The sequence below is a fragment of the Melitaea cinxia genome, chromosome 26, assembly GCF_905220565.1.
Source record: "Melitaea cinxia chromosome 26, ilMelCinx1.1, whole genome shotgun sequence".
In the NCBI taxonomy this organism is placed as follows: Eukaryota; Metazoa; Arthropoda; class Insecta; order Lepidoptera; family Nymphalidae; genus Melitaea; species Melitaea cinxia.
The window spans coordinates 10,121,888-10,146,539 of NC_059419.1; the positions used below are offsets into that span (position 1 = coordinate 10,121,888).

Genomic DNA, 24,652 nt, shown 5'->3' on the forward strand with positions numbered 1-24,652 from the left:
TTGTGAGTGCGGCGACGAATCGAACCCTGTTGCGTGAGAACGTTGATATTTAATAGTATGAATTCGGTATTCTGTAAGGGGATTTACCGCTTCACACATCACAATTCGAGACTTGATTCGACACTTGACTTCATGCACATATTCTAAAATAAAGTCATAACAAAAGAATATCGATAAAATAAACACAGCTCTAAATTGCCGCTCTTCGATTCGACACTCACTTCACATCGCTTGTGCGTACGGAATGTTTACAGAATTCCAAACCAAGGTGAAGTGGGTTCGCTTTCGAAGTGAGCGCTGTCACTCAGGTGAAGCTCGATATCGAAATTGTTATTTACAGAATAGCCCTGCAGGCGTAGGCCTGTGTGTAGTGGAGTCTCTACTGGAGACTATTATTTTGTATTTGTTTAGTGTTAGGTTTTTTGGGTATTTATAAAATAACCCAAAAGTCTGCCAATTTATCGCCAATAGGGCTCCAGATTTCTACGAGTGTTATTGATCGGACATTTGACTGAGCATTTCTTGTCAAACCCTTGACAGGGCTTCCTTATGGAAGATGCCTTCCTAACCGCCTTATTTTTAAATCTTATATAATTATTATTTAATAAAAAATCTTTAAATCTTAAAAGATTTACGACGTAATATTTTTATATAAAATCGGAACATAACCTCTTAACTTATGGACTGGTAGTGTTATGGTCATGATGCAGAATAGTTAATAGTTATGATATGATCTTTACAAGACTTGTTATATGTATGTTATATTTAAAATAACAGACATCTTTGTTTGCCACTTGTCAAAAATTTTCATGTGTGTATTTTTTTAATTTTTTCTGCCATACTTCAAGACTACAAACACTCCCATCCAGTCCATGATCGTAAAAAGTATTAACAAACTTGTAAAAGATTAATGATATATGTACATAAAATGTGCATGTGACTTAAATGCTTTAAATAAATAAAATGACGCATACTGTCCATTTAAATTAGAAAATAATAATAATACGCAGTTTCAGTTATATGGGTTGATATTGAACATTATTCTCACTGTATTTCCTGAACTTTACATCACTCATAGCATCACAGAACATCCTTGGCAACCATCATACAACGATGTATGGACTTTTTAAATTATGCTCCAAGATGGCCTTTGTCGAGGCACCCACCGTTTGTCTGATAAATATGCTGATAGCGTCAGCATAAAAGACAGGTGTATTAAGTAATACAAGCGAAAGACATTAAACCCAACCAGATTATTTAAATATATATTTATTTGCTTAGTACTGTAACAATATATGTAATTATATTATAACTTATTACTTACTGGCACTCATAGAGTAGAATAAATATTATAAGGAACTGGCACTCGAGTGGTGCCAGCGCCGAATGGAAAGGGCGGAACGGAGCCGAGTGACCATAGACCCATGGCTATCCTGTGCGCAGTGGCCAAGGTGTTCAAATCTGCTATAACTACTGTGGCGTATCCACATATATATAAATTTTTTTTATATGGAAATGATAATGAAACTTAGGAAAAAAGGAAGAAAGGTATTGCGCGGTGAGTTAGACAGTCATGCCATGTGGATCTGTTTAGTTGTACACTGGACGAATTCACTAGAGTTTGGTATAAATTGTGTACTTAATTGTTTAGGTAATCTTTTTTAGTCTGTAAATGAAATCAGGTATGACACTATTTACTTTGTTGACATTATTCAATCTGACCTAATGAAATATTTATTTTAAATGTGATATATATATATATATATATATATATATATATATATATATATATATGTGTAATAGATATGTGTTAATTTGTGACAGTAATTGAATGTTTCTTTTGTTTTATATATCTTTAAAAATTGATTATTTAATTATATACAAATAGAATTATTATTACTGTTATCGATAAATTTACTTGAATTATTTGAATTGTTTTCTAAATAATTAAATGTTGTTTATATACAAAATCTGAAGGATTATAATAAAAATCTGCATTGTGAATTTGGGATCAACTTAACTAACGCATTAGGTTCCCTGTTAGATATTAAAAAATAGCATTAAATAAATAAATAAATAAAATATAAATAATTTAGTAAACTCAGTCAAAAAGAAGTAGTTAAGGCACAAGATAGACTTACAACTTAATTATATCTACTGCTTATATTTTATTAATTTTTTTTGTATCTTAAAAATGGTATATAGTATATTTAGTCTTAGAAGTGCGAGAGATTTTTTTTGAAGAATGGGTACCGTCGCGTCGCAGCCGAGCGCTCGAACCAAAGAGAGCGATAGAAGTGTATAATCTATGGATGCAACCGCGTGATTTCCCCGCCCCTCCGCGCTCCATCGCCTGATGTCGCTGAGTAGAGGGGCCGGTCATGAAAAAATTTCTAAAGTAGTAAATTAAAGCCTCTAAGCTTCTATACAGCTCTTGTCGCAAGATGATTTTCCAGTTTCTAGAAAGCTCGTTTTAATAGTAATAAGTATAAGGATTGTAAGACATTTTAATTATTATTATTTTTTGTACATTGTAAATCTAAATGGTTAAGAAAATATTGTTATAGTTATGTATAATAGTACCGTCCATTTTGATGTTGCTGAAATATACGAATATTTTTAATATAAATTATATTCTAAAATATTTACATTGATCTTAAAAACCAGTTAATTTTAACTGTAAGTGCCTCAATAATAAATAAATATTTAGAAAAGAAAAATGTTTTCGTACCATTTCTTTTGTACAATATCTCCTCCATTTAAACAATATACATAGTACTTAGTCTGGCCATAAATACTGTTATATAATTAAAAATAAATAAAATATTACACTTGAATTTGGAATCTGTCATTTTATATGATTGTTCAGTGTTTTCTCATTTTCGCGCCAATACATGGTAAAATATTTTGTGATATTAAAATGGAGTGGGGTGATAAAGATAACTGAATCGCTGTGATTGGCTGATTGCATTACACAAAGTAGGTATGAAGCTAAATACAATTTTTAAATCTCCATACCCTTGGTATTAGTCATAAAGCAATACGGAGGGGAGTTGCCATGTACAGGCGTTCCCCTCTGTCAAGGCATAAGCGCAAATGGTCCTACGCGTACAATAAAACTAGTTGTAGCCGCACTGATCACTAGACTAAATTTAGATGCGATTGAATCAATGTCCTTCAAAAAATACCGAATTATTCTGTTTTTTGATGCAAAAAGAGATCTGTCACGTCAAATTTACTAAAACATGGCGTTACCTTTCATACGTAAGTAGGTATTTTTTTAATCACATTATTACTTGTATACTTCTTTTAAACATTTTTTAAACTTAAAAATTACAAATATTATCGGTCGTGTTGACTCGATTTGTTTACCAACACAGGCCGCTCGCCCTCATACAATATGCGGATCGGTCGAGCGACTGATCGGAGTCTATTTCCGAGAAGTCACTGTCGCCGAGCGATAGTGTTGTTACCGGTTTGTTTGTAAATGGTTATCGATAAAAACGGCAAAGGCAAAAGAGGAGACAGACATTTTTGAGATTTTGATTTATTTTTAATATAATATAGGCCAAATGGCCATATGCGTAAAATAAAATTGATAATAAATTGATTAACTAATATTGCGAGCTTAATTTTAATATACATGTTTTTTAATAAAATTGCATTAAATTAAATAAAATACAAATACTTAAAAGTTTTACTACACTTAGTGTTAACTTCGACCATAATGTTATATTTTAATTTTTGAAGTTTCCTAAAAATTTAAGGATTAAGAATTTAAGGCATACATAGAAAAAAAATTGTAATAACAAACTAACCTGGAAATAGTAGAAGGAAATAGTGTCATTTGCTCAAATTATTTCAATACCTCTGACTTTCAAGTGTGGAATTGGCAAGTTTAATAATGAAAAATATACCGGCACAAGCACTTAATGAAAAATATACCGACATAAGCATTTCTTTCTTACTGAATAAAGAAAATCCAAAAAATGTATTCGTCATATTTATAGAAAACTAATCAATTTTAAAAACCAGTATTAGATACAACTGTCACTGGTTTTTAAAATGATATAAACATTTAGTTCATTTTTAACATGATAATTATTGTAGTACATAATAAATAAACTCCATCTTGATAATAACATCTTATCTTTGTATCACTTTAAAAACGTAATTTTTCCCTAACCGAGTTCTTGAATTTATCGATAATGCGTATCGACAGTAGTTTGCAACTAGTTTTATTGTACGCATATGACCATTTGGCCTTATACCTTGACAGAGGGGAACGCCTATACATGGCTACTCCCATCCCATCCGTGTTGCTCTTTGAGTAGAAAGCAGATGTAGCAATAAAATTGTAGTCCATTTAATTAAAAAGTTAATGGTTTCATTAAATCCGATCCGGTTGTTAAAAGATAGAAACACTGAACATAAGATGCGACCAATCACGTTCATGTAATTTTGGAGACCAATCAGAAGCACGTATTAAATGCTTCACTAGTCACATGGTCACAACAAACAAAATTCTTCATGCTTCATTTCATTGTGCTTCACAACAAAGCCCATCACTGTTGTAAAAGAGGACCACGATCACTATTTTAAGAAAGGAACACGAACTACACGAAGGTATGATAATAGTCTATAAGCAAAGCCTTAACACCAAATGAAAATTTCCTTCTATGCGCATGTACTTTTTGAAAAAGCTTATAAAAACACCACGAGTGAACACCGGCTCCCAGCGCATCTACCAATCGACACCGTCTTTGTTTTTTGGTTATGATTCCGTTATTTTCTCGTATGCTGTGCGTACGCATGTTATTTTATTTTATTATCAACAGACAGTTAAATTTTCAATGTGTTTATTCATTACTAGCATCCCGCCCCGGCTTCGCACGGGTATTTAACAGTGAAAGAATTTTTCAAATCTGTTCTCTAGTTTCGGAGATCAATCAAATCTTTTTCTTTTTATATTATTAGTATAGACAGAGACATTGAATAAAAATTGACCTACAGAGCTATGCTTATATTAGTGTAACATCTCGACCTTGTGTACGCATCGTTAACTTTTTTGGATACAGGAGGTAAGGATAGAGAATAACTGTTGGTGTCTTAATATTTAGATTTTTTGATACTTTTTTTTTTTTTTACCACATTAAAACCGATATTCTTTTTCATGAAACTGTATTTATGTAGCCGAATAAAAAGTTTAAAAGAAAACTATTATCAGATATATTTTTTTATAGGTACTATGAAGAAACATGATCAAATGGATTCAAAGTACAATGCACGAAGTGATGTAGCTGGTGCGTTATGTACCGTGTGTGGTGACAGAGCCTCTGGCAGACACTATGGCGCAATTAGCTGTGAAGGTAATATTAGCAATTTGACTATAGCCACTATAGTAACCGTTTTGTTCCTGTATCAGGTGTAAAGTGTAGCTATAATTTTTACCTACATTATCAAGTAAAAAAACCATGTGCAGTATTATAAAAAAGGTGTTTCATATTAGTTAAATTTTTAAGGATTCAAATTATTTTATATTATTTTGTATTATAAATAAATTATAATTCAAAAGAATAACTGAAACATTTCTAACTCATCTCGTAAGTCACTTAAATGACGTTGACCTAATCAGCAAACTAATCATTGAGAAAAATATGTAAGTACCTCAACCTTACAGAAGATCACAGCTAAATGACACTGCTGGTAAAAAGTGTTGTTTTCCTGTGTTGAGTAATGTGGCCAGAGCTCCTGGAGAGGAATGGGGTAGGGTCGGCGACATGCTTGCAATGTTCCTAGTGTTGCAGGTCTCTATAGGCTACGATAATCTTATCTTCAGATGAGCCATACACATGTTTGCCAGCTTAGTATAAAATAAAATGAATTGATGTAACTTTAATTAATAATTATAATAATTTAATTTTCATTGATTTAATTCTATATGTTTTTGTAATGAAATACTCTCATGTAAGCTGTATGTGCCTATAATTGAAGTAACACTCAATTGTTTGTACCCTGTGTTGATGATTATAGTAAGTTTGTCAGCGTTTACCTGTTGGCGCTTTATAATAAATAAATAAATAATTTCCAGGCTGCAAAGGATTCTTTAAACGCTCCATTCGTAGGCGGCTCAATACCTCGTACACGTGTCGGGGCAACATGAACTGTGAGGTCACGATACATCATCGGACCAGATGTCAGGCTTGTCGCTTGCGGAAGTGTCTGGATAGTGGGATGAGAAGTGACTGTAAGTATTACGATGTTCCAGATATCCGTATCCGTGGAAGAAATTAGGTCCGTATCCATATCCATCACTGTCACTTTTCTTGCGGATCTTTTATAAATTTTAAATTCAATTGACAGGATAAAATGCTGCATAACAACTTAAATTAATACATGATTAAGTATCATAATTATAAAAATCCATTCAGAGTATATCATTTTGCGCTATCCTGGTCAACAAGGTAATGTCTGCTGTTTTACGCCTTTCATGCAATGGTAATACCTATATGATGTCTTTTGCATCTATGTTCATAACATTCGTTATAATTGTTAGACTTGAACTGAAGATATCCCATAAGTTTACGCTGGATTGTTTCCAACCTATTGGTATACACAACATATTGAGGGCTCCAAATTTGCAAACAGTATTCGAGTATGCTATGCACATATGAGCAATAAAAGATCTTAACTAGCTTAATAATATTAAATTAAGTGCTTTGGCGTAGAACGAAGTCCATGAACTCCATGGACTTATTCGCTTTTTTACAATATTGTTTACTAGCTTTTACCCACGATTTCACTCGCATTGATTATTTTTTTTTTATAAAAAGTATCCTATGTTACTTCTAATAACTCTAAAAATATGTGTACAAAGTTTGATGATGACCAGTTAAGTAGTTTTCGCGTGAAAGCGTAACAAACAAACTTACATTCACATTTATAATATTAGTAGGGAAGTAGGGATATGCTTCTCATACGTCAGCTTAGAGTCACGAGTAGAAGCTTAAGGCAGAATTATATTTGACTGACGTGTCGTGTCGCATCAGAACAGAACTGGATTCATACATTTTATATGACAACGTTCACATTTATGTGTTGTGTCGTGTTCGTTGTTCGAATCTTGAGAGATCCTGGTGTAGAAGATGACAATCTTTTTCACTACGTAATAATCCTATACACTTTGAAAGATCTTCATATCATCAGCATAAAGTAAGAACTTTGAAAGCTTGAAGCAAGAGACTACATCATTTATGAAAAGATCAAACAGCAAGGGACCTCGCAGTTAGCCTTTTTGGACTCCAGAAGGTATCCTGTCTCATGAGAACATATAACCAATGAGAACAACTCAGATATCATTTCAATGAAGATTGAAACCAGATTTATAAATTCCCGTGAATTCCAAAATTAAGGAGCTTTCAGTATTGTATTATATGATCAATACGATCATATCATTTCCTGTAATCAGTAAATATACAGTCAACCTGCGCTCCCGAATCCGTGCCAAAAGTTACTACTTTATTCTGTGAGTTAGTGTGAGTGAGTGTTAGTGAGTGTTAGTCTGTGAAAAGTAGCAAATTGGAAGCTGTTGTGTCTTTAACAAATCCATGTTGCTCGGGCATAAACGAAGTAGAAAAAAAAAAGCTATAGAGCTGGGTATGAACTATTCTTTCGAGTATTTTTGCGAAAATACATAATTTGGCAATCGGTTTTGAAGTCACGCGCCAATTGAGTACTTAAATAAAGATCTATATCCCTATCCGCGGATTTACATTTTTGACGATCCGTCACAACACTAAATAGTATACAAGTTTTACCATATCATAAACGAAATAGGGGGTTTTAACCATTTTCTTAAGAAATGAATATTTTTCGTTATAAGCCAAAAAGGAATAGTTAAAGAGAAACTAACAACTATTTAAAATGTAGATTCTGCAGAGAAGAAACGGCTAAATTTTCTGCTTAGCAACCTTTGTAATTTATCGATCCTGTAAATTAATTAACTGCCGCTCTGGTATAATGGTGCAGTCGCCTAAAATACCGGCGGTTCGTGCGTTCGATTCCCATCGGGATGGATGTCCTCGTGGGTCTTTTCACTGTGCCTCGGAGAGCATGTTAAGCCGTCGGTCCCGGTTGCTGTAAATACATGATAGCGATCGTTACTAATAGTAGGGAACATATTATCCAAACCGCAGTGGAGCAGTGTGCTGGATTAAGCTCTAATCCTACTTCTTCATGGAGAAAGAGGCCTATGCCAGCAATTTTAATTTATACCAAATATACGTTATGCTGTATTTCACTAGATATATATTAACTCTTTAACTTAATTAAGTAACTCTAAGAATAAGAGCCTTAGGCGAGCAGTAATTTTTGCACTGTCCCGACAGCGGTTCAACACGAGCGGAAGCCGCTCGTGGACAAGTCAAGGGGCGATGAGCGCCAGCCTTCCGCCTACTCCAACCCTTTGAGGCTGGCTCCGAGGAAGCGCTCGCAGGTGAGAGATGATACCACCTCCATTTTTACACTTTAACCTATACATATCAACAAAGCGGTTCTGGTTCAATACTCGCCTTGCCACTGCCACACCCAAATATAGGTACGTTATTCTTTGTGGTAGGGCACAGTAAGATACATTGTCTGGGGAAGTACCGCAACAAAATACATTGTTTGGGGAAGTACCGCAACGTTACAGAAAGTCACAGCTAAACAATACTGTTTTCGAGTGTTAAGTTCCTCTGATGAGTAAGGTAGCCAGAGCTGAGGGAGGGTTTGGGGTAGAGAAATGCTCCTGGCGTTGCTCGTGTATGTGTCTTTGATTACAGGTTGGCCACCTTTGTAATAAAAAAAAGAGCGTACTTTAGATTACACGACTGAAGTAAAACTTTAGTTGCCCCTACAGTAATTAATATACGAAACTTAACTCTCTCTTCTTCTATTTTCACTGTTTTCTTTTATTTAATTAATATAGATTACAGCTTATTATAACTATAACTAATACAGAATAAAATTTAACAAATCTAATAATATGTTACCACATATGGAAACTAAACAAAACACAGCAATGCTGAATATTCTTAGAGTAATCTATATAATGCTAAACTAGGCTAGCCGGTTACCAGTGTGCACAGATTCCATCAAAGATCTAACTTGCGAATTTCAAGGTCATTGACGTCTAAAGAATCTGTATCACCAGGAGTGTCAAGAGTGTAATCGCTAATGTCATCGTCGATTGAAAGATTAGAACAGAAATTGTGAGTTAAAAAGGTTTGGCTAAAATAATCAGAAAACAGATTGCTGATTTCTTGTCATCATTACACGAGGATATATTAGAGAGAATTGAAGAACTGGTTCACATGCTTTTATTGAAAGTCCAAAATGCTTTAGGATTAGATGCAATTGAGTTCTCAATATTATTATTATAATTACGATAAGACTCCATTTCCACTTTTTTCGCTCGATCACGAAGTAGTTCATAAGTTTGTGTATCGGATTTATTGTCATAGATTTTAAACTTACGATAAAATTTCGATTTTTCTTCAAGGTACTGACAGACGTGGTCAAAAAAAGCATGCTAATAAGCTTGCTTAAAATTAGCATGCTCTGCAAACTGTTCACATTTGCCAGAAATAAGCATGCTTGATTTAAAGCATACTCCTAAATAGGCATGCTCAAAGCAAACGTACGGACAGACGTGCTATTTGGCACCAGGCAATATTATTTTTATATAAAGGAGAATGTGTGTTCCACAGACATTCGTAACTTCTATAATGTGACACAAAAAGCAAAGTTTTTCTTCTCCCCAACGCGACATATTGCGGGTTTAATTTTAATTAATTACATCAATTTTATTAATTGCATAAACAGTCGTCCGCCGCAGATCGTGACAAAATGGATAATAGCATGCTAATAAGCAAACATGTTCAGACGTGCTCGGAGCACGCCCCCCACCTACCCGCGCCTCAGGTAGCATGCTCGAAAATCAAACGTCGTTTGATTTTTAAGCACGCTCTAAATAAGCATGCTCATTACATTACACACGTGCTACTAATGAGCACTTGCTCAATAAAAGCATGCTTTCGTGCTAGTAATGAGCACGTCTGTCCGTACCTTTAAGAATTTTTATTAATGGGGAGCTATACCATGAAGGATATTGCATTTTAGTGGCAAGTCTAATAGGCACAAATGTATTCCTTAATCAGTAAATTATATCGTAGAAGGCAGTAACCGCGTCATCAACAGAACCCGGCCGATAACCTCAAACCAATCAGTTTCCATCAAGCATGAACGTATCGTGTCATAATTAGCACGTCGATACATATAAATAGTGTGACTGGAATGTTTGAGTGGAATGATATCAGCAAAGGTCGCAGTAATTTCCAAGGTTTTATGATGAGGGTCTTCGGGCACTAGAGGATCGAAGCAACTTGTAATACTAGTAAATCGTTGGAGAATACTAGTTACTAATAATATACGATGAACTTATATCTCCCTCTCAACTTCCGTTCGCCTCGATCGATCTCACTTTTTGTAACGCTCTCACCAGCTTCCTCTCCAAGTCGAACGTGCGTTAAGAAGTTTTACATCAAAAATAATATAATGTGTTACAGTTAAGTACCAAAGATGAAGCAAACGACGCGTTTGGCGCCGTCACACCCGCTACACCAGCGTTCAACTTAGCGCTGGCTGCAGCAATGATCTTAAATCAAGGTAGTTCTGGTAAGTAAAATTACTAACTAACATATGGTACGACCTGACCTGACTGACGTTGCCCTATCTTGCAAATTGCAAAACGTATAATTTTTGACGGATTTTAAATTTCTACGCTTTCTACTCTTTGTTCACTTTCTTCCTGTTGTACCGTTGTACCGATATAAGTGGCTCCAATAAAATACGCCATAATTTGTTCACGTAATCCACGTAAATTATCAACAAATAATAATAATAAAAGCCGTGTGGTGCCCGGCGGGGTAGAATAGGGCCACCCCTTCCTAAGCCTTCGTAAATGGCGACCAAAGGCAACCAAAGCTGCATAGCACCTGCGCACCCTTTTTGGAGGGCGTGAGTGCCTCTCCGAGTGAGTATCATAGCACTCAAATAAACACACAGATGGAGAATAAAAAATGAAAACTGGAGTACGCCGCATGAGATGGACAACCGCAATGAACGGCCTGTCGAAGGGGAGACCGGGTGGACAGGCTATCGGGCGATAATGCACCGCGAGTTCCTGGTGCTTGAGCCAAATGTAACTGTCACGGAACAGAACCTGGCAGATCGAGCTCATTACATTTTACGAAAGAACGTATTCGACGCCGCCGAGCTCGAACCCTACCACCGTGGAGAATAGAACACCGTATCAACCTGGCTAGGGCCCTCATTGGTAGGCTGCCAGAGACACAACCTGCCCACATTAGTAGGCTACCAGAGACAAGGCCAAAGATTGTGCGCTCCGTTAGCATGACCTTCAACGAGCTAGGCGTCAGCCTCGACCATTCCGACATAGCCGATAGACTAACTGAGCGCATCGAAGCCTGAAGCAGAGAATCGCGGTATGGGCAAAGTGCATTTGTACCAGTGCATAGGTACCCTGAGAGAGTTGAGCACTTCCGACAAAATCGCCTCTTCGTGAGTGATCAGAAAAGGTTCTTTTAGAAAGCTGGAGAACCCGATACAGTGCTCTGCTCCCCTTAAACCGAGTACGGTTGACCTCGTCGCCTTCTGGCGCAATATATGGAAGAATGAATCAAGGAAGGTAGAGCACGAAGATGGCCCTTTGATTGCGGCGGAACACCAGCTTTGACGTCGCTCCTGTCAGAAAAACTTTCGTCAATCTATGCGCTGCCGACGTCTCTGCAGGTAACTGCGAAAGAGCAGATATGTTAAGAGAACTTACCAGTAGGTCAAAATCAACACTGCTAAAAGCGTTGCTGATGTCGAGAAGAACCAGCACGGTAATCTGCTTATTGTCCATGGCGTTGTGAAGCTCATCGGTAATTTTTACGAGGGCGGTAGTCGTACTATGATTGGGGCGGAAACCAGACTGTAGAGGACTAAGGCTACAATTTTTGTTTAAAAACAGACCAATTTGTTGATAAGCGGGACGAACTAAAAGTCTAAAAAGGAAACGTAAAATCAAAATAGGACGGAAATCTGTAAAATTTGCTAGCTTAATTTTTTGGGAATAGGAATAATTTTACCCAATTTCCAGTCCTGTGGAAATGTGCCAGAATTTAAGATATTAGTAATGATGGGCAGATTATGTCTAGGATGGGAATGGTCATCTTACGACACATTAGCAACCCATCGCATTCATAAACTCACTAACATCACTCTCAACAGAAGGACAGACACTAAATGCTGTATATTCAGGAGTTGGTAAAGAGGAAAGAAAGTTTGTTGTCATCGTTTTGCTAACGCTATTCAGCATATTACTAAAGTCTCAACGAGAAGAGATACCAAACGTAAACAAATCCCATCATTTTTTCGTAGCGACGACTGAACAAACAAAATATAGTCTATCTCTTTCTATCTTGTTTGTTTGCTATCTGCTGCACGCAAGGTCGAACGATATTTTAACTGGCTTTGAAAACACTCGGATTGCGGACGGCTCTTTGATTTTGTATTATTTATTTTTATTTCATTCCGTGTCCTGAAGCGCTCGGGGTGATATTTATATTTCGATAATTATTATTTAAAAAGTGTCAAATCTTATATAAATAATTATATTTAATGAAGTAATTATCAAAATATAAATATATTTTACATTTTAAAAGTTCGCCTCGCATTTGGTTTGTTTACGTTTGGTATCTCGGCTCGTTGAACGCACTGTCAAGTCAGCAGTAAAACATTGGCCATGATTATGAATTAATTCAAGGGAGAATAATAGAATGAGAAAAAGAGATGAAGAACACTTTGGAAAGGTGTGAGTCATGTTAATTTAAGATTACAAGAATTAGCTATCGATTTCAAAAGACGACTGCGGTGATCATCCTTCCAGCACGTATTAAAGTCGCCCATGATGATATTGTGATCATATAAAGGAATAAGAGTTTCGAGTAAGGTTTCAAAAGTAGAAAAGAAGTTAACGTTAGAGTAAGGACTGTAAAACACACCCAGAAGGATTTTAGTATTAAATATCATAACTTCGATAAGTAGATGTTCAGTAGAGTTTGCAGGTGGACGCTGTGCTGAGAGGTTGGCTATTGAAAAGGGAATGTTAGAGGGCAAGTAAATCGTTACAGCACCCCTAGTCCTATCACTGCGATCGTTACGTATCAAATGAAAGCCAGGTAAAGAATAGGATGTAAAAGGAAGGTAAGTTTTGAGCCAGGTTTCAGAGATAAGAATTGCCTGTACATTAAGGGCGTCAAATGACGCTAGCATCTCGGGATAATGAGTCGGAATTCTTCGGGCATTGATGTGGACTACGTTGAAATTTTCCCTCTCAACTTTCGTTCACCTCGCCCAATCACACTTTTCGTAACGCTCTAGTCACCAGCTTACTTACCAAGTCAAGCATGCGTAAAGAAGTTTTACTTCAAAAATTGTTACGCTAAGCACCTCCCCCATCCATCTATTTACGAACGTATTGTATAGAAAAGTCTATTATAGTTCAGCGGTGTTCCACAGACAGTGCGTGTGACGTGCTGAGTACTCCGGAGAGCGTTCAGCTACCGCTGAGTGTGCCCGTCTGCCCGAACCCTGCGCTGCGCTTACACGCCACCTGCGAGAGCGCCTCGCGCCTGTTCGCCTCGTTGGTGCGCTGGGCGCTCGCGTTGCCACACTTCGCCGCCATGCCGTACGTACACACACACACACACACATACACACACACACGCCACCTGCGAGAGCGCCTCGCGCCTGCTCGCCGCGCTGGCGCGCTGGGCGCTCGCGGTGCCACACTTCGCCGCCATGCCGTACGTACACACACACATACACACACACGCGCCACCTGCGAGAGCGCCTCGCGCCTGCTCGCCGCGCTGGCGCGCTGGGCGCTCGCGGTGCCACACTTCGCCGCCATGCCGTACGTACACACGCGCACACACACACACACACACACACACACACACACACGCCACCTGCGAGAGCGCCTCGCGCCTGCTCGCCGCGCTGGCGCGCTGGGCGCTCACGTTGCCACACTTCGCCGCCATGCCGTACGTACACACACACACACACACATACACACACACACGCGCCACCTGCGAGAGCGCCTCGCGCCTGCTCGCCGCGCTGGCGCGCTGGGCGCTCGCGGTGCCACACTTCGCCGCCATGCCGTACGTACACACACACATACACACACACGCGCCACCTGCGAGAGCGCCTCGCGCCTGCTCGCCGCGCTGGCGCGCTGGGCGCTCGCGGTGCCACACTTCGCCGCCATGCCGTACGTACACACACACATACACACACACGCGCCACCTGCGAGAGCGCCTCGCGCCTGCTCGCCGCGCTGGCGCGCTGGGCGCTCGCGGTGCCACACTTCGCCGCCATGCCGTACGTACACACACACATACACACACACGCGCCACCTGCGAGAGCGCCTCGCGCCTGCTCGCCGCGCTGGCGCGCTGGGCGCTCGCGGTGCCACACTTCGCCGCCATGCCGTACGTACACACGCAGACGCACGCACGCATGCACGCGCACATACGCATGCACACACGCACATGCACGCACAGGCTAACGCACTTACGCCCACACACACGTAACGCATGCACACACACACACAGAAGGATCAGAGCTTAATCCGCCACGCTGCTCCAATGCGAGTTGGCGGGATATATTCGCTACTATGAGTAACAATCGCTAACAAGTGTACATGATAACAACCGGGACCGACGGCTTAACGTGCTCTCCGAGGCACGGTGGGGAGACCCTCAAATACTGCACAAACACCCAGACCACGGCAAACACCGGTATGGCCAATACAAATGTTTGTCATGTGCGGGGATCGAACCCGCGACCGCCAGCGCAACAGTACAATCCATGGCTGTGACCGTTGCACCAACGCGGCATCAACAAAACAGGTAGTTGTAAATAAATGTAAAGAAATAGATAAAACTTTTCTTTGATTTGAATGTTACGTACTGGCCGAAAAGCAGTGCTGTCAATGCAAATGAAGAGATTATAAATTGATGGATTGGGAAAAAGATGATATTGCGGTTAAGACTAAAGCTTATTTAATTTGTTTAGATTATTTAAAAAAGATTAATAAAGAAATTGACATTGTGAATAATAAACGTTAAATGTCGTTTCTTTGTTTACAGAGCAACACATCGTTTTATTTCATTGTCAATAAGATCCGTACATTATATAAATATAAAACATTAATAAATATCTCAAGTATAATGTTATGTTATATGTAACTCGCAGGTTTGACATCCAGACGGACCTGCTCCGCAAGTGCTGGCCGGAGTTGTTCGTGCTGGGGCTCGCTCGCTGGGCGGCGCCCATGGAGCTGAGCACCATGCTGCCCATGCTGATGACGAATCTGCAGGCTGAGCTGTGGGAGCGCAAGGAACGGCCCGCGCCCCGCCCGCCGCCGCCCTCCACTGAGGAGGTCATTGGATACCCATATTGTATGCCGACCGGTGGCGGTATAACCATCTAACTGCTGGCTTGAAATACACAGGCCGAAGACGGGCAGCAGCATCTTCGGTGCGACAAAGCCAGTACTGCGGTCACTGACCCGCCTGCCCAGCGTGGTGACTATGGGCAAAACACATGAGTTCACGTTATTTTTGACGTAAACTTGTGGAGGCCTATGTCCAGCAGTGGACTGTATAGGCTGTAATGATTGTATGAGTGCATTACAAATAATTAGTCCTCCATTTTGGATTTTCCGCCATGTTGAATTGAATGGCATCACACAGCTTACCATGTATTGTCATCCAAACTAAGCGCATACAAACATACATTGCAAGCTAAATAAAAGCATTTGATAAAAATGAACTGTATTCCAGATCACAATAGAAGACTACTCAGATGAACGCATCACTGAAGTGTTAGACCTAATGGATCGTCTGCAGAAGTTTATAGCGTACATGGAACAACTGCAGATTTCAGACCGCGAACACGCATATCTACGTGCTCTGTGTCTCTTCTCCCCAGGTTAGTTGAATTCATAATTATTTATTAATCTTTAATATTAGGGATGGCATCGTCACTGACGTAGGGCACACCAGGATATATCCAGATCAAAATCTGAAGCTGCCTGACTGAGAAACTACCTCGACCTTGCAGAAGATCACATCTAAATAATACTGCTGTCAAGTAGTGTTTTGTGTTGCTGTGGTGAGTAAGGAGAACAGAACTCCTGGTCGGGGTAGGGTCGGCAAGGCGATTGCGATGCTTGTGATGTTGCAGGCATCCATCAGCTAAGGTATCTGCTTACCATCAGGCAGAACTGTATGCTTGCTTGCTACCTTTAAAGTATAAAAACAAATTCTACCTTTAATATTCTCAGATGGTGCACCAGAATTCCTAATCCAAAAACTCGAAGAGCTACAGTCTAAAGTGATGCATTCTCTGAAGACAATTTGCCGAATCAACGAAGATAGACTTGAGAAAATAATGCTAAAGCTGCTCAATCTTCGTAACTTTACTGGGAGCTTTCTCGAAGATGTGTTCTTTGTCGGTTTCCTTGGCGACATATGTATGGATGACGCTATACCGTATTTACTTTCTGGTGAACGTTAATATATCCTTAATGTTAAGCTAAAATAAGGCTTACACGCTATGGTCTACCGGAGTTATAGTTCTTGAAACAGATACTGAACGCTGATCTTCAATAAAATTAACTAGTTACCCATCTTTAGAAGTCCGCCATATTGGATTTAGAGTGACGTCACACAGCTTACCATGCATTCGCCCATGACTATTAAAAACGTCGGATGTGAAAAACAGCAACTTTACAGGAGAGCTATTCAGTGCAAATTGCGTGTATCTTTTTACTTATTTTAAGCAGGATCATGAAATTTTAAAGTAATGCTGTACAGGCTATTTATGTTTAATATTATTACTAGCCGGTATTTAATGTGTAAATATGAGAAAAGTCACTTGTTACATTTTTAACGGGTTTAGACTAACAGGTACTGATTTGTCAGAAGTACCACAACTAAATAATATATGCATAAAATAAAAAAATTCTCTTCAGCTGATGATAGACTTAAAAAAAAATGCGATTTTGCAATTCCGACGATGTTAATAGTCACTAGCGCATTGATATCCAAACAACATCAACTTTAACATTTTATGGCTATAGATGTTTAACAAGTACTAAATTGTTCCATTTTATTTTTATACTGATTAAAAGTATTTTCTGTTTGAGACCTGTACAATGATAAAGCAATGCTGTCGCCAAGCGCCCAAAATCCGTGCATATAACTTTTCTGTGCAGATTTATATGTATAGATCAAGGACAAGAATATCGGTTTTCTAATGTTTGGCCTCTAAAACTGCACTCTCCGATAGACCATAGTACGTTTGACGTCAATAAAGCTATATTTTCTTTCCCAGACTTTACTTTTGGTATAGCAACTATATATTGTAATCTCCTTAATTTACTACTCTGCTCTCTTATCCTTTTATTATTTATCATATTTGTTGAACAGTTGTGGATAAAATTGATCCTATAAATAAGTTACCAATTAAACTTTAACTGTGTGATTTAGAATAATGAAGTAAGATTTAAGATTCATTTATGCGATTATAGACATATCTCATAAATACAGTGGAATTCGATGGTGAAATAATAATCTAATCAAAAACTTTTATATGTTGAATATCATCCGTCAAATAGCGTTATCCAAAACTGATGGAACAGACCCTAAGTGTCACACGTGTCCAGGCGTAGGCCTGTGTGTAGTGGAGTCTCTATTGGAGACTATTATTTTGTATTTGTTTAGTGTTAGGTTATTTTTTTTGGGTACCCAAGTCTTCCAATTTGTCGCCAATAGGGCTCTATAGTTTTACGAGTGTTATTGATCGGACATTATAATATTTCTTCGTTAATATTTTTATATAAAATTGGAACTTACTATGGACTATGTTATGGTAATGAAGCTTAATAGTTAATAAACATTTTTGAATATCATATCAAAAATTGACCGCTCCAGCGGTCAATTTTTGATATGATATTCAAAAATGTTTAGAATTCCTCATGTGTGGGTAACACAAAAATAAAATCGTACATATTAATAGTTAATAGTTATGATATGAGATTTACAAGACTTATACTAATAGTTATGATATGAGATTTACAAGACTTGAATATAATAGTTATGATATGAGATTTACAAGACTTATACTAATAGTTATGATATGAGATTTACAAGACTTGAATATAATAGTTATGATATGAGATTTACAAGACTTATACTAATAGTTATGATATGAGATTTACAAGACTTGTATATGTATGTTATATTTAGAATAGCAGATATCTTTGTTTAAAATTTTCATGTGTGAATTTTCCTTAATTTTTTTCTGCCATGCTTCAAGACTACAAAGGCTCCCGTCCAATCTGTGACTTTTAAAAATTATTAGCAAACTTAGTAATAGATGAATGATATAGGTACATAAAATGTGGATGTGGCCTAAATGCATTAAATAAAGTGGCGCCTACTACTTATGCCCATTTAAAATAGAAAAATAAATATAATATGCAGTTTTTTTTGAAGTTAAGTATATGAGTTGATTTTGAACACTATTCTCACTTCTCTATTTCCTGAACTTTACATCACTCATAGCATCACAAGAACAGCCCTTGCAACCATCATACAAAGATGTATGGACTTTTTAAATTAGGTATGCTCCAAAATGGGCTTTATCGAGGCACCCACCGTTCGTCTGATAAACATGCTGATAGCGTCAGCATAAAAGACAGGTGTATTTAGTAATACAAGCGAGACACATTAAACCAGAGTTTTTAAATATTTGTTTATTTACTTAGTACAGTAACAATATACTTATTATAACTTATTTAGTAAATATCAGTCAAAAAGAAGTAGTTAAGCTAAGTTGTAAGCCTACAACTTAATTATAACTACTGCTTATATCCCATTGGTTTTTTTTTGTATCTTAGAAATGGTATATGTAGTTTAATTTAATGCCTCTAGCTTCTTTACAGCCTATATTGCCCTAAGATGATTATTGTGTTCCTAAAAAGCTTGTTTTAGTAGTAATGATTATACTTATAAGGATTGTAAGACATTTTACTTAATTATTTTTTGTACATCGTACATCTAAATGGTTAGGAAAATATTGTTATAGTTATGTATAACACTACCGTCCATTTTGATGTTGCTTAAATATACGAATATTTTTAATATCAATTATGTTCCTAAATATTTACATTGATCTTAACAACCAGTTAATTTTAACTGTAAGTGCCTTAATAATAAATAAATATTTAGAAAAGAAATTTGTTTTCGTACCATTCCTTTTATAAAATATCTCCTTTATTGAAACAATATACATTGCACCTAGCATAAACGTTTATCATCTACTTTACTGAATTCTACTACACAATTTTTTTGTATAAAATTAAGCCTACATAACTGTTATCAGCCCTGCGGTCACCAACCCGCCTACCGTGGTGACTATGGGCAACACACATGAGTTCACACCATTTTTGGCGTGAACTTGTGGAGGCCTATGTCCAGCAGTGGACTGTGATAGGCTGAAATGATGATGATGATGAACTGTTATCATTATTTTAAAACTGTACTTAGCATTTATCATTTAATTATGTATATTATATTTATTTGTAGTACACATCAATTAACTACTACTATTTAATTTATAAAATATTATTTTATATATATTTACTAAACAAGCATATTCGCACGATACCCGTGGTTATACGGCGTGTGTGACATTAGCTCTTTCTCGCGATTTTCATACAAATTAGTTTGTTTTAATTTGGCGCGATTTTTTTATTAATTAATTAAAATCAATCACATCAAGTTATTTAATTTACATGTTTATCTAGACGAGTAAATCTCGCGACAAGCTTTTATATCATTTAAATTATGTAATTACTTTATGAGTACCTAGATAGTAAAAGTTTTAAAGTAAAAATTTACTTTTTTCATTTTAGCGCATTCAAATTAAAGCTTGTTTTCTAAAAAGGTTTGTTACTTTTAATTTATTTTTGACTATTTAGTTATCGCTGGAAAGTTTCTCGGTCTATTATTTAAACAATAATAATTGTATTTTCAGGCAAACGTAAAAAAACCGACTACGATTATATCGACAAGTAATACAACGTAGGTAGACGAGAAAATAGTCAAGTAAATACGCATTATCAAAGATTACTCCAAAAGTTGTAATCAGATCTCGATGAAATTTCCCATCAGGGCCCACAGAGTACTATGGTATAAACAAGCCTGCGTTGCCCGCTACGCTCCCGCACCGCCGCAGCCACCACCCCGCTGCCCGCAAAAAACGAGGCAGCGGCCCACAGAGTACTATGGTATAAACAGGAAGAGCGGCCTTAGATTGACATGATTCTTCAGGTGTTGGTCAAGAAGCTTTTCCAGCATTTTTGCTACAATAATGACCAGAGATATTGGTCGATAGTTACTTTTATCATCGGTAATACTAGTTTTGTTCTTGTTGATGGAAACAATTACTGTTTAAGGCGTAGATTCAGGAAGGTACTCGCGATTTGAGTAAGTGCTAAGTATAGTTAGGAAAACAGGTCCTGTACAGTAGGCAAGGACACCCGTGAACTAGAGAGTACAGAACTACAGATATTTAGAAAGTAAATTTTATTATGTCCCGGTACTTTTCATAGTAACTCAAATTTTTAAAACAGATCAAATCATCAAAATAGTATTGATTCGTAGCAATCAGTCTATTTGTATTACTTGTTATTACAAAATAATTGGCAACTCCATTTTTAGTATGTCAAATAATTTAATAATAACTCGACAAATATTCTTTGCTTCAATAAAGTTAACTTCAGTTCGAATCCGGAAATAAAGTTAACTGGCTAAATAATAATTAACTTTTTTACTACAACATTGCGTCACAGAGTACTAATCGAGTTCAATAGATAATAATACATAATATATTAATTATATCAACTATCACAGTCATTTTTATTGCGAAATATGTTGCAATTGCAATAGTGTTTAAGAATCAGTAATAGCAAGTAAATAGTAGCTGTTAAAGATATTACCTGTATTTTTAATTGAATTTTAAATAAAATGAGTGCTAAAGTGGCTGTAGTAACAGGAGCTAATAAAGGAATAGGTTTTGCGATAGTTCGCGGTCTCTGCAAACGTTTCGACGGAGTTGTTTATTTAACATCGCGAGATGAAAAACGCGGAAATGATGCAGTTGCAGCCCTCAAAAATGAAGGGCTGCAACCGAAATATCACCAACTGGACATCACAAGCACTCAAAGCTTACAAGTATTTCACGACTATATCAAGGAGGAGTATGGTTACATTGATGTTTTAGTGAATAACGCAGCAATCGCGTTTAAAAATAAAGCCCCAGAGCCGGCAGGAGTTCAGGCGGAGGAAACATTGCGAGTTAATTATTTCTCTGTTCTTTCTACATGTGACATTCTGTTTCCTCTACTTCGAAATGGCGCAAGAGTGGTAAATGTTTCTAGTTCGGCAGGTCATTTGAGCTGCATACCTAGCGAGAAACTCAGAGCAAAATTTCAAGACCCCAAGTTGACTATACCGGAGCTGTCAGACTTAATGCGTCAATATATAGAAGCAGCTAAACAAGGAACTCAGGCAGCAGAATGGGGAAACTCATCATATGTTGTCTCTAAAGTTGGATTAACAGCTTTGACAATGATACAACAAAGACTGCTCAATGACAGAGGTAATATGTAACACCTATCATATCGATGGCTCCTAAGTATACTGAGTCAACTAACAACTTTTGATAATTTAATTTTTTAAGATATTAATAACATTTACTTCATTTCCTATCTACCTATGTAACAAAAAAATAAAGTTATTAAAAGTAGAGTTGACTCAGTATACTTAGGAGCCATCGATATTATGTAGATATAAGAGATAAGATACATATATAGCGTGGTGACTAAGGGCAAAACACATGAGTTCACGTTATTTTTGGCGTAAACTTGTGGAGGCCTATGTCCAGCAGTGGACTGCAATAGGCTGAAATGATGATACATATATAGATATGAGATAAATTGCTAGGTTCTTTTTAAACATTGCTGAAGTATATTAATGATTTTTTTTATTTTATTTTTTTGAACTTAAGAAACTTAAGATAGGTATAAGATATAATTCAATCTTCTAGAACCTTCATTTATTGTTTCGACTACATTACAGTCATATCTATAAAATATTTCTGACCCACAGTGGACTGTGAGGACTAAGTTCAAACAAATCTCATGCCTTTGACCTCTATTAACATCTTTTGTAGTTGTCACAGTATAATTACTATATTGATGAGGGGAAAGGCCAGTTTGGTAAGCTAATTGGATGTTGTGGCAGGTTCACGTCTGCACATTGCTGTTACAATTTGTATTAGATTTAATGTGGGGGAGCCATTAAGTGTGTCTCTCAAGACCACAGTAAGAAATATCGTGTTCAAAATTTACAGCTGCCAGTCTGGGAAAGTATATAAAATAATACTGTTATAAGGTAGTGTTGTGTTCCTATTGTTAGTAAGGTAGCCAGAGCTGTGGGGGAAGGTCAAAGATTAGGTCGACAACATGCTTGCAATACTCCTGGTGTTGCAGAGGTCCAGAAGATACAGTATCTGCTTACCATCAAGCAGACGTAAGAAGACATTAAGCAGAAGTGTGTAAAAATCATTCTTTGACTAAAGTAAACAGCAGTGCAAATTGATTTGTTTCACTCTGTTTCAATTTACCAATTTATAAATATATAAAATATTTAATAAAAAGGTGCAATATAGTATATCTATATATTAAGAACGGCCTTTTATTTTTAGATATCAAAGTTAACGCGGTACATCCTGGTTATGTGAACACTGATATGTCATCTCATAAGGGTCCCTTATCAATAGATGAGGGTGCCCAGGCCCCATTGTTCTTAGCGTTGGATGCTTCTGACTCTGTTAAAGGGAAATATGTCTGGTATGACAAAAAGATCGTCAGATGGTCAGGACAAAAACCGTACGAGAAGTATTAAGCTATTTATTTCTGTATATTCTGTTCACTGTCCACAAAAGTAATCTAGACAAAAATATTTTATAAAAAATAAAGCTTTTATTATTAATTATGTGTTTCAATTATTTGAAAAAACCTATGTACACCATTTCTTAATCAATTGTACAGCATCAAAGTAATAAAATAAAATATAGCATTTTTTTTTTTTTAATAAATGCTATAAATGCCAGGACTGCAGGAATTACCGTGGTATAAGCCTCCTCAGCGTTGTCGGTAAATTTTATGCAAAAGTGTTGATTGAGAGGGTTGTGAATGAAACAGACCATAAAGTATGGGATGCACAAGCGGGATTTAGAAAGGGAATGGGATGTACGGATCAGATCTTTTCTTTGCGGTGCATAACCGAAAAGTATTTGGCCAAAAACAAAAAAGTCTATTGCGTGTTCGTGGATTTAGAAAAGGCTTATGATAGAGTGATGAGGAATGAATTGTGGTCAGCATTGTACGTGAATGGTGTGAGCAGTGTCCTCATACGAGCATTGATATATCTTTATAGGGATTCTAGTGCTTGTGTGGGGGTAAATGGGGCATACACTGAATGGTTTAATATCGAAAAAGGTGTTAGACAGGGATGTGTATCGTCACAGTGGCTGTTTAATCTGTTCATGGACAATTGTTTGACAGATTTAAAAGATAATGAAAATGGGTTGAGAATGAATGAGTTACTCGTCAAATGTCTTCTCTATGCTGATGATCAAGTATTACTTGCGTCTTCGGCCGAGGAGTTGCAGGAGATGGTAACGGATATGAGTGGAGCTTTTGTAAGAAAGGGAATGAAGATGAATGTAAAGAAGACGAAAGTGATGGTGTTTGAAAGAGATGAGGCAATGACAGACTGCAATATCGTGATGGGAGATGAACAAATTGAACAGGTGAATGAGTTTGTGTATTTGGGTTCAAAGTTTACAAGAGATGAAAAGTGTGAGAGTGATATTGAAAGAAGAGTGAATGCAAGAAACAGGGTGAATGGAGCTTCCAACTTCCAATCTTCAATCTAATCGATTTGAACGAAATCGATTAGATTATAATTCTATTTACTTAAATCGATTGAAATTTGATGATTCTTTACGAACCTTTTTATACCACCAAAAACCAAAAAAAAAAAAAAAAACAAAACAAATATTATGAATTTTTAGCCAGTTTCCACCTCTCATTTACCATTTTTATGCTAAAGTGATGTTTGGTCTGCTACGTAGTACACCGAACACCGTACACATAAACATACTATAAGTACAAAATCTCATGGAATGTTTGGTGTGATGACAATTACGTGATATATAGCATTTCATAAGAAATATCTCACGCCGAACAGTACACATTTCGGGTAATGTTCGGTGTGATGCCATATTACTCAGTACGAAATGTAATGTAATATTACATTACATTTTGAAGCACTGTTTTGCACAAGTCTAGTACTATGGTATAAGCAAGCCTGCGTTGCCCGCTACGCTCCCGCACCGC

General features: G+C 37.1%; 2 protein-coding genes across 2 annotated transcripts; both read left to right on the forward strand.

Moving 5' to 3' along the window:
* Positions 1-5,248: 5,248 nt before the first annotated feature.
* Positions 5,249-16,742, forward strand: LOC123666471 (nuclear receptor subfamily 2 group C member 2-like). Its single transcript, XM_045600562.1, has 8 exons — positions 5,249-5,369; positions 6,092-6,247; positions 8,388-8,494; positions 10,608-10,716; positions 13,627-13,795; positions 15,370-15,556; positions 15,960-16,107; positions 16,463-16,742. Exons 1-8 carry the CDS (start codon positions 5,249-5,251, stop codon positions 16,693-16,695), a joined length of 1,230 nt encoding a protein of 409 aa, XP_045456518.1. The 3' UTR covers positions 16,696-16,742.
* A 4,202-nt stretch (positions 16,743-20,944) lies between these two features.
* LOC123666602 (carbonyl reductase [NADPH] 1-like) lies at positions 20,945-23,240 on the forward strand. Its single transcript, XM_045600700.1, has 2 exons — positions 20,945-21,846; positions 22,954-23,240. The coding sequence occupies exons 1-2, from the start codon at positions 21,213-21,215 to the stop codon at positions 23,151-23,153; spliced, it is 834 nt and encodes a 277-aa protein (XP_045456656.1). The 5' UTR covers positions 20,945-21,212; the 3' UTR covers positions 23,154-23,240.
* The last annotated feature ends 1,412 nt before the right edge of the window (positions 23,241-24,652 follow it).

Coding starts and splice junctions, on each gene's coding strand:
- LOC123666471 (XM_045600562.1), top strand. CDS start 5,249: ATGAAGAAACATGATCAAATGGATTCAAAGTACAATGCACGAAGTGAT. Junction 5,370..6,091: donor TGGCGCAATTAGCTGTGAAG/GTAATATTAGCA, acceptor AATAATTTCCAG/GCTGCAAAGGATTCTTTAAA. Junction 6,248..8,387: donor TAGTGGGATGAGAAGTGACT/GTAAGTATTACG, acceptor CTGTCCCGACAG/CGGTTCAACACGAGCGGAAG.
- LOC123666602 (XM_045600700.1), top strand. CDS start 21,213: ATGAGTGCTAAAGTGGCTGTAGTAACAGGAGCTAATAAAGGAATAGGT. Junction 21,847..22,953: donor AAGACTGCTCAATGACAGAG/GTAATATGTAAC, acceptor TTTTATTTTTAG/ATATCAAAGTTAACGCGGTA.